This window comes from Aulonocara stuartgranti, assembly GCF_965226115.1.
Source record: "Aulonocara stuartgranti genome assembly, chromosome: 19".
In the NCBI taxonomy this organism is placed as follows: domain Eukaryota; kingdom Metazoa; phylum Chordata; class Actinopteri; order Cichliformes; family Cichlidae; genus Aulonocara; species Aulonocara stuartgranti.
The window spans coordinates 13,241,894-13,257,848 of record NC_138955.1 but is presented as its reverse complement, the minus strand read 5'-3'; the positions used below and the strand labels follow the sequence as shown (position 1 = coordinate 13,257,848).

Genomic DNA, 15,955 nt, shown 5'->3' with positions numbered 1-15,955 from the left:
TCAAGTACTTACTGGTAATAGTGGATCAATTTAGTAAATGAGTAGAAGCTTACCCAACATCAAAAGAAACTGCAGAAGTAGTCTGTCAAAAGTTGTGCAATGAAATAATACCCAGATTCGGAATACCTCACCAAATTAACAGTGATAGAGGACCTTCATTCACATCAGAAGTAATTCAAAAGTGTGCTAAAACTCTAGCAATAGACTGGAAATATCATGTGCCATACCACCCTCAGAGTTCAGGAGTTGTAGAAAGAATGAATAGGACCATAAAAAATCGCCTGACTAAAGCAATGATAGAAACAGGAATGACCTGGATCAAATTACTTCCTCAAGTCCTCTGTGAGATTGGAATGACTCCATCTGCAGTAACCAAATTATCTCCATTTGAAATAAGACTATTTCCAACACCATGGTCAGCTTCCAGAGGGGCACCGCTAGTAGAAGGTGATGTATATTGCATTGTCCACTGATGTTCACAACCTGGTAGAAAAACTGAATAATAACTATCAGAAAGTTTGTCTCTCTCAGCTTTTCCCCTCCACAGTTCCACCAGTGGAGACAAGGAGATGCATGTTGGAGAAGTCACTAAAACCAAGGACTCTCTGGGAGGCCGCGCGTGTTCCAGCCCCAGACTGTACTTGCAGTGACGAGAACCAGCATCCTAACAGACGGACAACCTCAGTGGATTCATGCCAGCAGGGTTAAGACCAGCCCCACCAAACCACCTAAGGCGTCGGATCAAGTAGATGACGTCTCCGGCGAGCCAGCGCCCGGATCCAATACACCTACACACACACAATCACTGATTAACACACAACGCCGGAAAGAGCCAAGACTCAGAAAGCCCTTTGATCCCCCGCCTGAACAACAACAAGGTACTCGAACATCCAGCAGGAACAGAAAGCCTAGAGTACCACACAATGTCTAACCTGATAAAGATAGACTCGTTTCATCCTGATAATGGAGAAAATGAAATGCCCATTGTCATCACACGAACCTGGGACCAGGCCAGGAGACGACTAAAGAACTGTCTTTTTTATATATTTAGGTTATTAATCATATCTACTGCATTAACCTTAGGATTTTTATTTACTATTTCGTATTGTAAAGTGCAACCCTGTTCACATTTCTGCAAGCCACATTTTCAATGATAACCCATATAGCTACCAGTACAGCTACTTCAATGTATTTGCAATTAGCACAAATTGATCCTGAGGATGTGCCAGATGTTACCAATGATGTTCCTGATGTGTATATTGAACATTAGGTTGTGAACTATTACATTTTATGATTTGCTTTTTATATTATGTTATTACATTTGTGATTTTTCCTTTCTATTTGAGTTATTATTTTAAAAAATAATAAAAGAGGGGAACTGTTAGGTATTTTAGTACCATGGTAGCATTTACTGGATATTGTTTTATAGTGACATTATGCAGGAAAACTCTGTCATTCAATAAGGCCCCTTTGTTTTAGTTATTTTTCTCTTTGACCCAAGAATTGATGTGTGAGAATCACAGGCTGGTACAAGGTTGAAATACCACAGAGATCACTCCCTCAGCTACATTAGTTTCTTAATCTTTTAGACGCCTGTTGAAGGCCAAATGGTTTGTTTCAGATTTCACTAATGTAAGAACTCTTCGTTTTGTGCCTTGAAAATATGTCGCTGAGATAATCACAATTGTAGCTGAACTGATACACTACACAAAGGATGCTTCTTCACCCATGGGCAGGAAGACGCTGCCTTATCTTGGTCTGTACTGGTTTAAACTGATAAATCTGCTGTCTCATGAATTTTACCCTCTATATAAACTGTTGTACTTGTGAATAAAGTTGAGTCAATTTGGGAAGACAACCTGAAGCAGTCTCTGTTTTCTTGTTCTCCCAAGCTGCTCCCGAGCTCGTACTAACACGCTGAATGGCATGCTTGAATATTACTTGAGAATATATTTGACTGTGTTACAGACTAAGGGACATTCTCTGCTGATAGACGTCCACGCCTCGAAGGAAGTCGATCCACGGATTAGGCCCTGGAAACAGTTTCCTTCAGCGACCTTCCGGTTACAGATGCGGTTGCCAATCCCCTGAGCCACGGTAGCCCGATTAGACCCTCATCTATTCAAATTGGTTTTAGATGCACCACTCTGGTCAAATCAAGGAAAATTGCGGTTTTATGTAACTGTAGATGCCATCGTTGTGTATTTTTTTTTGTGGGAAAGTGGTGATGGACTTCAAAGGGGACAGTTCTCGCACATTGTTGCAAGAACTGTCTATTTTTCTGCAGAGACAGCGATCTGCTGGTCTTTTAAACAATTAAATAGTAAAAGTGAAAGTGATCAAAGCCAATGCACCAAGGTAATATAAGATAAGTTAGGATAAGAGATAAAATAACTCTTTATTGTCATTGCACAGTCCTAGTGCAATAGTACAAGGAATTTGGAAACGGTCCCCCCTCGATACTAAACACAACAAAACACAGGTCAAGGTCAAGTTTATTTATATAATGAACCTCTGAAGTGCCTTTTTGTGTGCCATGGTGCAGTTGGAGAACCATACAGAGATACAGTATGTCAGCACACTTTCAATGTAGCAACAGTAGAAGACAATCAGCAGTTCCCCCTTCAGGTCCAATTTTCTGAGGATTCTTAGAAAATGGACACACGGTTGGGCTTTCTTTTCAACCGCCGAGGTTTTTGAGCTTCATTGGGAGTCTGTGTCTATGTGCACACCTAGGAACTTGAAACTGTGTGTTTTAAAGGTATCCTGGCCTCCTCCTAAAGAATTTGGTTTCAGGTTAACAAGTGATTCTAAACTGGTTATGTGAGATACCACTTGAAGTGTGTAGTGTTATTCTTACCTAACTGAGATTAAAACGCAAATCAACACAGGGGTTGGTGGGGTCATAAGACTGTAAAGGCACCTAGGCTGCCATTTCAGCAAATGTGGGGAACACCTGTTCTGTGGTCATTCTTTTTTCCTCCTGCCTCGCAGACCTCGCAGGACTGTCTCCAAACCATTCCCCTCTACCATCTTGTAAACCTTTATGAGGATGTTTTTATGACATAGTAGTGAGGGCAGTGTTAAACAGTTGTATTTGTTATACACGAATATATATATAATAAATCCCGAGGTTCATAATGTGCCATTTTAACTTTCAATAAGATACATTTTAATTATTTTGACAGTGATGTTTTGATGGCTTAGGTAAGAACAAAACAAAACAATAAACCCGAAATAATACTCCCCCTGCTCTCTGAAACATTAATCAATGATTAATCACCCATTTATTTAGCTAGACAGGCTATTTATACATTCAAAATAGATCTGTACTTTAAAATTTGTTATAGACGCTTACTATGAGGAAATTTCTCCATCTTCAACAAGGGGAACTCTGAATCCATGTAGTTTCATTAACAGAATAAACACAAACATTTCCCAAGTAGCTCGGTTTAAAAACTACATTTCCCAGAAAGCCCTATTAACGTCGTCTCTGTAGCGCCGGAATGAAATAATCATTAAATAATTATCCAGGTTATTTTAAAACACGCTTTTCACAACATTTCACTATTTTGTTTTAAATTCCTACATAATTGTGTTTTTTAAAATATTTTTTCAATTTCATATCTAGTAAAAATAATGACATTTTAGTACGTTTGCGTTTTGTTCCGGAGTTACGACGGTCAGTCGAAAGCCATCCGGAAGAAGAATCCCGAGAATCTGATTATCGTCATAGCAAAACTAGATACCTAAACTTGTGATCATAAAAAGTGTTGTATTTTACAATAAAAGACAAAAATAATTTCACAAGAAAGGACATTTAAATGACACGCAAAATGTCGTCGGAGGAATTCGAGAAGTTGCACGAAATGTACCGATCGTTGTACGAGGAGCTGAAGCTGATGCCAGATAAGGCTCAGAAATCTCACGGAGGTAAGTGCTTGCTCATAAAGCCCAGATCAAAATAACTACGCCTTAGAATGTAAGTTATGTGCTTTTTAAGTAACACTTGTACTGTCACTCCTGCAGAGGAGAGGAAGAGGCTGGTGAGGACCTTCGATGAGAGACATGGGGAGGCTGAAGAAGTGGTGAGCTGTTTATCTTTTTCCCCATTACAGCTAGCTAAAGTTCACTTGACTACTAGCTATGACATTTTCATGTGAATACACTTAAATTGAGCTTGAAATGAACTTTTTAAGAAAATTTCCACCAGGGAAATAGTGAATTATCAAAATAATACACGCGTTTGTTGTGCAAATAACACTTGTTCAATACAAAATGGAAACATAGTGTACGTTTTACCCCCCAAAAGGAATTTTTCGCTTGTCCAGTCTTTCTGGTAACCACAGTGCATTTCAAGTCAAACAGTGAAGTTAAAAAAACCAACTTTTATTCTTTTCATTTTGTTGACACAAACCTTTTATAATTGTTATTCCATCTTTTAACATCAACATATTTTAAGTAGTCATTTAAGAATTATGCACTGCAAATTATGTCCCACAACATATGTGCAAACCTATTACCAATACCTGTTTAACCTGGAAAAGGACGGGACAATGAGTGACATGGCAATGATGATGTTTCATGATTGAGTCTTGTGCTAGCACCAGCGTTGGATATTTACTTATACATATTTTGTTTTTTTCCTCCAAGATTCTGACCTTGTTACCTATATTATTAAAATCTGAGTGGTGTTTCTAATATGTTGGCCATCACGTGTATAAGAATAAAATCGAAATAGAAGAACCTCTAATTAAATTTAGTATTCTAAGTATGCCCCATTTTTAACTGTGCATGAATTCAAATGTCACTCAAATGTTCTGGCTTACGAAGGTTAAGCCTAAACTAGTAAATAAATTGATAATATATGCTTGTTTCTATAGAGTAAGATCCTTTTCTGTCTTTTTCTCAAACAATAACATTTTCTTGTCTTTCTCCAGTTACAAGGAATGGAAGAGGAGCTGCGCGTTGCCCCTCCGTCCTATCGAAATTCAATGAGCACAAAACTGCGTATGTACCGGCGAGACCTCGGCAAGCTTCAGAGGGACATGAAAAACTCAGCACCTGGCTTTGGCTCCTCGTACAACACAGTGCCAGGAAATCATGGCATCTACTCTTCACAAAATCAGCACAGTGTGAGTTAGGGGCTTTGGGGTGCTTGGGTTTGCTGTTGCAGACGTGTGACAGGCCCCGTCACGCGTCTGTTTCGATGCACAAAACATTATTTTATGTTGCTGCTGTTATGTCAAACTGCATTTCTAGGGTAAGATTTTTTCTGGGTGTGTGTGTTTTTTTTTTCTTCCTCTTTTTGCTGAAGAATATCAGTGCGCTGTAACATAAGAAAAAATGCAAATAGGAGACACACAAATCAAGAAAACATCTTCATCAATTTGAAACCAAATCCTCTGAACTTATTAAGGCTTATTTTTCAGCAGCACTTACAGATCCAGACTGTATTAGACTGAGAAAAATGTCAACCCTGTTTCCTAGTGATCGTTGTGGATGTCTATGTAACTGTATTTCCAGAATAAATCTGCTTAAACTTGGTTTCATTTGTCCCTTTTCCCCATCTTTGCAGACACACCTGCAGTCCCAGAGAGCATTGCTTCTTCAAGGTACGGATGCTCTAAATAACGCCAGCCAGAGTATTGAGCGCAGCCAGCGCATCGCTGCTGAGACGGAGCAAATTGGCACAGATATCATCGAGGAGTTGGGAGAACAAAGGGAACAGCTGGATCGAAGCAGAAACAGAGTGAGCTGAGAATCATTATTACGCTTGTATTCTTGTACTGTGCTGTGCAAAAGTCTTTAGCCACCTGTGATGTCTATTTGTCACTGACCTATGAATCGTTTAAGCTTAAAAAGGCACCTAAATCAAATGATGAACCAGTGTTGATGTGTCTACACGTGACAACTTATCACAAAAACACATTATTAGTTTCTAATTTTTTAGTTAAATATGGAAAAATGCCAAATATAACACAGTTCAACAGGCATAAAATAGTATTTTTGCACTAAAAATGTGATTTCCAAAGAGCTACTAGCTGTCAGCTTGACATATCTCACTATCCTGTGCAGTCCTTAAAAATTTTAATGTAACTAAAACTTTAAATATTAACTTCCAAGCTCATTAGCATTTTAAAAACTCTGTTTTTACCTTATGTGCTGTATTTTCATGCATGTTTGCACGTTTTAATAAATCGATGCATATATTTCTTTCCTTCCTACAAAACTATAAAGAAACGAATAGTGGCTCAAGACTTTGGCACAGGACTGTATGATGACCTGAGATTAGTAGGTTTGTTAAAACTCTTCTGTTTTGTTGTTTTTGTAGCTTGCGAATACTGGAGAGAACCTGAGTCGTAGTAGAAAAATTCTTCGTGCCATGTCAAGGCGGTAAGTGCACCCTACAAAGACGTCTTACACCACAGCAGTTCCTTATTTTTTTGTGTGCGTCTCATGATCCTGATGATTGGGGTCTCTTTTAAATGTTCTTGGAACATTTGAGCACATTGAGTGTAAGCATCTTATTGTTGCTTCTTTTCTGTCTTACAGGCTGGTGACAAACAAGTTGCTACTGGGCATCATCATTTTAATGGAACTGGCCATTCTGGGTGCTGTGATTTACCTGAAGTTTTTCCGAAAATGAGCAGACTTACGTTTAAGTTGTGGATCCAGGGCAAACTCAGACTCTGTCTCTACTGACTATCCAGTAGCAATAATAACACTGTCCTGCTGTTTTCAGCTATCTGTGTCTGTGATGGCAATGAAGGCCTGAACTCTGACAGGGCATTCTGTCCATTATTTGATGTGAATGGCAATTTGCCAACTTGCTAATGGACCAAACCTACAGAAGCTCTTTGAACTTAGATTTGCACTGTCACTTGATGCCATTGATGTCCTGCAGGATGATGATCTGGACTTGTCTGCTGGCTGTTACAGATCCCATGGATGATTCTTTGTAGCATCTTAGCTGAGTCAGAAAACAAGCTAATTGAGCCCACATGTCTCTCTGGGTGAAAGCACTTGTGAAATGTGACTGAAAGTTCTAGAAAGCTATGAGTCTCAGATTAGGTTACAAAACTGCTCAAATTCAACTGCTGATGTATGAATATCTTTTACAATATGATGAAAAAGCACCTAACAAAATACTTTCTTTTCTGTGTTTAAGTGGTTGTGTGCTTAAAAAAAGACTTAAGTTTTAAATGAGATATATCAGTGAAATAAATTAATGCAATGTCTTAATACAGTTCATGCAAAATTACTGTACGATTCAAAAATCACTGTTATAAATAGGTTTTTGGTTTCCGATTTGATGTCTTTTGCAACATTAAAGTTGATCTTTAACCTCAGTTTGCATCTGATATTTTTAAGGAAGGAAGCCAAACAGTTAAGAAAAATACTCTGTGGAAGCCCTGATCAGGTAATAAAGGGTAAACAGCACCTGTTACCATAGAGTTGATTCTCAAATAACTGACCATATGGTGATTTCCAGTGGTGTTAAGGGAAACGGTACACCTGCTGCAATGTTTTTCTATTCCATCATGCCCGCCTGGTGTGTTCTAGAGTATACAAACAAGTTTGGTGACCTGGTTATGTATGACAGGGACATTGTAGAAAGAAGGAAATATAATTTTAATGTGTTAAAATATTACCTTCGAATTTCTTTAAATCCTTTCCATCTTCTTAAGCACAAAGGGAACATTCTAGGGTTTTATAACCTAATTTAAAATAAATCTCTTTCAATAAAAAGCCAGGATGCTGTATAAAATACAAATGCGAACAGAATGCAGTGATTTAGTTAAAAAATAATACTCAGATAACTTTTCCATTTTTTTCCGTGCTCACATGTGTCCAACAACGAAATATGGCAAATATTTTCAGTGTGACATGTTTGGATTGCAGGCTGGCTGGTTTAGCACTTTCGAGTAGGTACGGATACATATGCTACTGTCATACATACAGGGTGTGTTTGGGTATGGTCTTTCTGAAATACGAAAGATCTTACCCAAAAAATACTATGTTCCTGTGCTATTTTTTTTTAAAGAATTAATATGACTAATATCTTTGGTAAATCCCCAGCTTGGTGGGGAAATGTAATGATTTCTATTTAATCATTCTATTTCACAGTGGGGCGTGTTGACTACTCTTCCAGTCCAATGTACACCATAGAAGAGTAACCATGAGGTTCAGGTTTAGGTTAATTAACGTGACATGTGGTAGGCATTCATGTTCATCCTCAAGGTGATTCTTTGGTTCTTCATTTATTGCATTCATCAATTAAAGCAATATATTACTTTGATCACAAAATAATGAGGAGATAAGACACACGTAGAAACAAACAAAAAATTTTAATCATATTAAAGGAAGACCAAAATAGAAGCTCTTTGTTACAAGGACAATAGTCATTCAGTAGCCAAATTAAACTAAACATAGATAACAAGCCATACTTTAGTTCACGCATAATGATTCATATAGTTATTACTTTTTCCAGGGATGCTGAAATAGTGGTGCACAAATCACTATAGTCCATGTATTGATTCACAGTAAAAATACAAAAGTAAACTCTAAAGAAAATACAGTAACTACAACTATCACAGAAGTGATAGCATACTTCTAGTTTTAACTAACTGGCACAGCCACAAAACAGTCTAAAGTAGACTGTGAACTTCAATCGTCCATACTCAATACTTTTTGTACCGCTGATGCACGCTAATTCTCTCATAAACCAAACATGATAGATACTTGGCAGCTGTGGCAACGCACACCTAAGATTAACCACCCACCCATCATTTCTTAGCCACTTATTGGAGGTTTGCAGTGTGCTATCAGAGATAGCCAGACAAGTTATTACACATAATAATAATAATAATAAAATAAGTTAGTATTGCTGTATCCCCAATAGCTGTATTGGTGTCTAAATTCTGTCAAAGACGTTTCTCAGCATTATCAATATGAAGAAAGATTATGCAAAGCCCTTTCGTAGTTTCATGAATCCCGACATAATTTAGCTTTCAAAGTGAAAGACCAAGCAGCAGAAAAATAGAAAAAAAAAAAGCTTTAAACTGTCACCTTTCAAATAGATATAGTCTTTGCAGTATTGTATTTAAATCTGTGGAATGGTCAGGGATGACAGTGTTGAAGTCCATAGCTTTGCTTCATGCCCTTAGAGGCGAAGCTCTGTGTCGTTTTTCCCAGGGGGAATTTCGTCCATGGATGTGTGAGCGCCTTCTCTCGTCTGTCCCAGTGATGATGCAATGACATCAACTGCTAACGTGGCAGTAGCCTCCACAGCTTCAGGACTTGCCCCAAGGTCAGGATTTACTTCTACCATGTCCATGACTGACAGCAGACCTGCACACCAAGATGATGACAAGTTAGATTCAAAAGCCAGACAGTCAAAGACCTTTAAGAAATCTAGAAAAGACCAAAGGAAATGAAAGCCATAACTGTAGTGATCTGTACCTGTGTTATGAATTTCCTCTGCGATGTAGATTCCCTCTCTGTAGGTCAGACCTCCATTTACCGGTGTTCCTGTGGCGGGAGCCAGAGACGGGTCGAATGCATCGATGTCAAAGCTCAAGTGTATTGGTCGTTGTTTTCTGTCAGGATGGTAATAAAATTCAACATCTCAGTTCAAACATCTATAACTGTTTTTTGTATAAATTAAAAATTGAAAAATTAAGAACATTTTTAGTGTTATCATTTTAAAATCTATTATAATCACAATCTATTAATAATAATACCTTGCCAGAAGATGGTCGAAAGTGACTTCCATGACCCTTTGGATGCCTAGTCTGTCGATATCTCTCATGGTGAAATACTGGATACCGAAGCTCTTGAGGAATTGGCTGCAATGCACAATTTTAAAACACATCAAGACCTATGTTTCAGAGTGCACCCCAGTTTCGTTTACTAAAACGTTTTAAATCTAAGTACTTACTACTCCCCAGGGTCAACATCCCGCAGTCCAATGTACACCAGGTCTCTTGAGCTGAGAAATGGCTTAGTCCAGGAGAACCCAGGGATATCTGGCATCTGGTGAGTGAAAAGAGGTTGTTTAATATGTCATACAGGATACTAAAAAAGCAATAATACTTTTTTAAATTAACAGAATCCCTTTTGTAAGTAGTGTTTTAATATATCTTTAGTGAAGCTGAATGTTTTTCCTCACCTTGTCTTGCAGCTCTTTGAGCATGAATGCCACAGGTTGGCCATGGAGGTTTCCTGAAGGGGAGGTCATAGGGGTATTGATATCTGCATGAGCATCAACCCAGATAAGGCACAGGTCAGGACTATGCTGGGCATGGCCGCTCACTGATCCAACAGCAAGGCTATAACAGATGTAGAGCAGCTTTAAAGATATCTGTGCAATGGATTCATAATATTAATACAAACACTGGACTTGTTGTACAGAGTAGGCTATCTTGTAGTATTGCCAATATTTTCTGTTCCTACCTGTGATCACCTCCCAGCATAAGAAGAGTGTGGCCAGCACTGACAGCATTCCTCACTGCTGCAGACAGCTTTTTATTTGCTGCACCCACAGTCCGCGGGAACTTTACATCCATGTAGGGCTCATCCTCCTCCAGGTGTTGGAAGTTCAGATCCCCAAAGTCATGGACAGAAAAGTCTAAAAACACAACAACAAACATCCATACATTTAAACTACTTTGCGCTGTGTCACATTTGCTGCAGTTTAAAATGACTCATTGAACGGGAGTGCACTATTTTCTCAGGAAATCTGAACAAAGGAACTGGTAACCTGACGGCTTCAAACAGCCTGAGGATTTGTAATTAGCAGACGTGGTATGTGCAGGTGTCAGTTAGGCAGCCTACATAATCCGTAGCTCCCGTGACTTAACATGCGTTTGTCTGACCTTGCACTCTCATGGGTTTGAGTCATTCAATGCCAGTGGAACTAGTGACGGAGCACTTTCCATTAGTCTTGTTTCCCACATCGGGTCAGGTTTCAGTGACTGTAGTTTGCCTTATACTACGTGGTTGCAGAAGATTTAAAAGTTTAGATATAGACAGCGAAGTAAACAAGTGAAGTGTTTCACCATATTAGGGTTCATCCAGCTATATGAGCCTTGATGGTAGTGTAGTATTACTCTGCTGATCCAAGGGTGACCAATGCGGTTCATGACCATTCGTAGACAGGACAGGAATAGCCCTTGTTTGATGCAACAGTGAGCATCTCTTGCAAGACAATTCATAAGTTTGTCAAAGGGATGAGCTTTTAAATTTTAAATGCAAGATTACAAGCGCTATTATTCATATGTAAAGGCATGTTAAATGTTTATAAATGCCAGTGATTATTGGTTTGATTATATCTATATATTTTTAATTTAAACAATTTGTACAAATTGACAGGAAACCTAGAGAGTGTGAAGATGTAAGAGTACATGGCAGCTACTTCTCTTAGTGTTTGGTTTCATGTGTCCTCCTCTGTTAGTGACATAGCAGCTAGATCTTATTTCATTGCTGCCAATTTGGCCACCAGGGAATTGATTCCTGGCCAACATTTTACATTAGATTACATATATTCAGGTTTTATTTTACTTTTTATAAACCACCTTGTGATAAACATCAAGGTTGTTACTATAAAACTTACAACAGTATCTTTGAGATTCAGCAACGTAAGAACAAACTGATGAGTGTGTGTATATATATACACTCATTTGATACAGTTCAAGGTATTTTGGACAATATAGTCATATTGTGCAGATCCACTTAGTGGCCATACAGAAACTGAAAGTAAGCCAGTGACGCACTGTATAGTGTATGTGTAACACAAAGGGAGCGCGCTTCCCTTTGCACAACATGTTTACACCTCATGAGCTGATGTGTGGAACAGAACAAACTGGATTACCTGGGTAGTTAGGTAAGGGAAGTTAGGAAGTTACAACCTAAAGGCCTGCATTAAGCTGCCATTGTCACACACCTTCATTGGTTTTTCTGTTATATTTATAGAGGCAGGAGCAGTTTGTGGTGCAAATGGGGATTCTGGTGAGCTAGGAAGTATCACGACAGCAGATTTCCATTTCATGTTACTTTTTGGGCAAAATTTCAAGACATTACTTTGGACATTTTGAGTATATTTATTAAGCATAAAACAGATTAATTTGAACTACCTTTACTACAATAATTAATGGAGGCCATCATGATTTACATTGTGTTTGTTCCATGCACAATATTAATCTACATTAACCTGATCACTCCAAAGGTAATTAACTATGTCTGGATCACAGATAGAATTTAAGTACCCTGGGATAGCTGTGACCTTATCATGGCCTGTTAAGAACTGGCAGGCCCTCCTCTCTTTATTCATGAATCCTTAGTGGAATTTCAATAACAATGGCACTTCGCTGACATGCGCACAGAGGGGGTTCTTTTCACCTGCTGTGCCTTTCACGTTAAAGGTACCACTTCTTTTCACACCGGACTGCGTGGGAGTTTTCATTTGGACCACATAAAAAGTAAAAGTGTCTGTCACTGCAGTGACGAGATAATGGAAATAACACCGTCATCTTCATTCTGGGCTCTTACGAGCATGTGCCAGAACGGCGGTGGGGGGTTGGGGGCAAGAATGAATGAGCAATAGGTGTAATTTCTCACGAGAAGAGCGAGACGCCGGCGTGCCATGTTGACAGTTATCACAATGTCCGCCTGTATTGTCTCGTCTTTCCGTCCTATGCATGAGTTTGTAGCCATTATACAATAACATTTCGACGAGGATTAACATCAAACATCGGAGAGGATGTTCGAGGTTTCTCTCTTTGACTGGCTTTAATATGGCATTAAACATGCACAAATATACATTCGGGAGCCTATAAATAAGTCTAGTTTTACATCCTATTTTATTACACGACGTTTTATCCTGTAAAACTAATGACGAAAGCCTCAAACTGGACTCGCGCGTAAATCACTTTGTTCTCCGAAACATGTGCACCAAATCTCTCTCATTGGTTACATATCATTTGTTTATATTTACTTTCTCCCGATTATGTAACAGACTGACTGACGACCGAGCGCTGAAGATATGTCTGTCTAAAAGTCTGCCGGGTTAAGCTGCAGGTTACACCCACAAGTTACATAACCCAGCACCACCGGCAGCTCCAAGATTACGACACTTACCAAAATTTGAAAGCCTCTCCATGAGCCCCGCATCCCTGATGACTTTAGGGCCATGCTCCACACCTCTCTTTTTCTGTAGGGAAGAAAACATGGGAGTTGTTAAACTGTTAAAGATGATAGGCTCTTTAAAAGTAATGATAATATTAAAAAAACAAAAACTCAATATCTTACTTGTCCTTTTGAAAACGGAGCGCCAAGCACGGCCACCGAATGAGCTCTGCTTTGCTGGTAAGTATGGTTGAAATGACGGGAAGAGTGGGAAAGACGGGAAAGTGCTCCTCTCAAAGCCATTCTCGGAAATTAAAAGTCGCCCCGGTCACAATGAAACCGACTCGGAGTCTGACGAAAGCTCAGTGAGATGTTGCGCCCGAGGATGCTGAATGTGTCGTTGGTGCAGGAGAGGCGGTCTTTTTGACTCGTCAATCTACTGAATATTTATGAGACTGTGACTCCGACAACGAATACGAAGAGATCTCCTCTTAATTCAGTCATAAAATTTAAAAAAAAACAACTCTGCCACCTACCATAAAAAGCGTAATTTCTTTTAAGCGTTTGCAATGTGTTATGAGCTTTTATTACCGAGGCAAGTCTTGATATATATACAGCGTCTGACGTCAGGTTGAATGACACACCTTCGTAGTAGCCAATAGCAACTATGGAAGGAAGTGGGTTCGCTTTTAGGCGTGTCCTGGAAACTGATGTGGGCCAAGGGTGTTTTGTGAAATGTTGGGACGCACTGCTGCAGTGTCATCAAAGTGGAAATTTCCACAGACGCAGCGTAGTGTAATGATCCGCTTGTTTACATTAAACGCTCTTGACCGAGGTGTTTGTCCACGCGTGTTCTAAAGCTCCTGCCAAAACATATCCCACTTGATTTCTGGCCAACATAAAAACATGTTATTATCTGGGTTAGTGTATTATTACGGGGTTTATCTTTCACCACCGCAAGAAATTTCACACTGTAAAGCAATAACAGAATCTCAAGTGCAAGTTATCATAGGCAATTAACTGAAAGTAAAATGGACTTAAACAGCAAAGATTTCTAATAAATATAACGAGCGATTGTTTTATTATTTATGTGTATTTACTTGATGAATTGCAGTTAGTTTATAATTATAATTTTATTTTACAAGTAAAGGAACACAGTGCTTCGCGGACTTACTCTGTTTCCTGTCGTTAACGTGAAACTGCGGTTTATTACTGTTAATTCGTTGTTGTAGTCTTGTCAAGCTATGATGAATCCACTATATTTTATCTTTATGTACTCGGATTTTCTTCCAAGCACGATGCACGGCGTTCAGCTGAAATTATTTACATCACAGGCAACACAAAGATAGCGCGGAATCATTAACATGGGCTATTGTGGGTACAAAGTAGTGCATTTCTAAACTTCAAGCCTAATTGCAAATCCTAACCCTAATCCTCACCTTAACCCACTGAGCGGTTCTAGGCGAATCAAGTGCAAGTTTTTCTTCTGACGTCATTAGCCCACCTCAGATGCATGACTGTGGCATGACTCAGTGAACAAAAATGAACATAGGGGAGAGCGGGGTAAGTTGTCACACGGGTAAGTTGTCACACTGTTCATAACTCCAACACTAGAGGCTCTATCTCAAAAATGAAATAGCCACTTTGTGTGACTTCTTCTTCTATAGTCAACCTCCTGTTCACATGTAGTCAAGACTGCTCTAATCTGAGGTGAGCACATCTTTTTTATTTTTTTGACCTAAAAGGAAAAATAAATCACTTTAAATTTTCGTCAGTACAACTTTGTTAGGTATAGATGTTACAAATTATTATTTTACACAAAATAGAGGAGACATTAACGTGTCTTTTGATACTTCAGCTGATGTGCTATGTTGAGCTAACCCTGACATTTAGCCAAAATTAGCATAAATGTCAGTTTGGGGCAAGTTGTCTCATTAACTTTGGGGCAAGTCGTCACATGTGACAACTTGCCCCAGTACAAATAAATGCTCCAAAAAATTGATATTGTAATTCATTTGTATTTGTAATAAGGTTTTTGAAGAAAGGAAGGAGAGGCAGGAATTAAGGAAGGAAGGAAGAAAGTAAGATGGTTCGAAATTATCAACGAAAGACAGAGCGTGGCAGAACACCACCTGACATTATGTTAAAGGCAGTCAGGCAGGTAAAGATGCAGAACAAATCAATCAGAAGTACAGCAAAGGATTTTGACATAAATTACCGTACTCTAACTCGGTATTGTCAAAAGATTACCAGAGAAGAAATTGAAAGTCAGACAGCCATGCCAACAACAATGGTTGGTTATACAACGCCAAGGAAGATTTTGTCCCCTGATTTGGAAAAGCAGCTTGTTGAATATATTAGTAGGTCAGCTGACATTTATTTTGGTCTGTCACCAAGTGAGGTCAGAAAGCTTGCCTACCAGTTTGCTGTGGCACACGAACTGAAGTTTGTGCCTTTGTGGGCAGAAAAAGAAAAGGCCAGCAAAGAGTGGTTTACAGGCTTTTTAAAGCAGCATACAACATTGTCACTGAGAAAGCCAGAAGCAACTAGCCTTGCCAGGGCAAGTAGCTTCAACAGAGAGAATGTCAATGCTTTCTTTGACAACTTAGAGAAAGTGTTATGCAAATATGAGTTTGGACCAGGAGACATTTGGAATGTTGATGAAACTGGGGTCACCACTGTACATAAACCAGACAAAGTGTTGGCCAGACGTGGATTCAAACAAGTAGGGTCATTGACCTCTGCTGAAAGGGGAACCCTTGTCACACTGGCCTGTGCTGTCTCAGCCATAGGGAATAGTTTACCTCCATACTTTATTTTCCCACGT

General features: G+C 39.0%; 2 protein-coding genes across 2 annotated transcripts; one reads left to right on the top strand and one right to left on the bottom strand.

The window, feature by feature from the left end:
* The first annotated feature begins 3,694 nt into the window (after nucleotides 1-3,694).
* vti1b (vesicle transport through interaction with t-SNAREs 1B) lies at nucleotides 3,695-7,352 on the top strand. Its single transcript, XM_082514990.1, has 6 exons — nucleotides 3,695-3,933; nucleotides 4,030-4,088; nucleotides 4,941-5,135; nucleotides 5,579-5,752; nucleotides 6,335-6,396; nucleotides 6,556-7,352. Exons 1-6 carry the CDS (start codon nucleotides 3,825-3,827, stop codon nucleotides 6,647-6,649), a joined length of 693 nt encoding a protein of 230 aa, XP_082371116.1. The 5' UTR covers nucleotides 3,695-3,824; the 3' UTR covers nucleotides 6,650-7,352.
* A 980-nt stretch (nucleotides 7,353-8,332) lies between these two features.
* On the bottom strand, nucleotides 8,333-13,712 carry arg2 (arginase 2). Its single transcript, XM_082516232.1, has 8 exons — nucleotides 13,312-13,712; nucleotides 13,141-13,213; nucleotides 10,459-10,633; nucleotides 10,175-10,334; nucleotides 9,944-10,038; nucleotides 9,747-9,851; nucleotides 9,466-9,602; nucleotides 8,333-9,354 (listed from the first exon to the last, which is right to left on the bottom strand). The coding sequence occupies exons 1-8, from the start codon at nucleotides 13,429-13,431 to the stop codon at nucleotides 9,167-9,169; spliced, it is 1,053 nt and encodes a 350-aa protein (XP_082372358.1). The 5' UTR covers nucleotides 13,432-13,712; the 3' UTR covers nucleotides 8,333-9,166.
* Nucleotides 13,713-15,955: the final 2,243 nt, after the last annotated feature.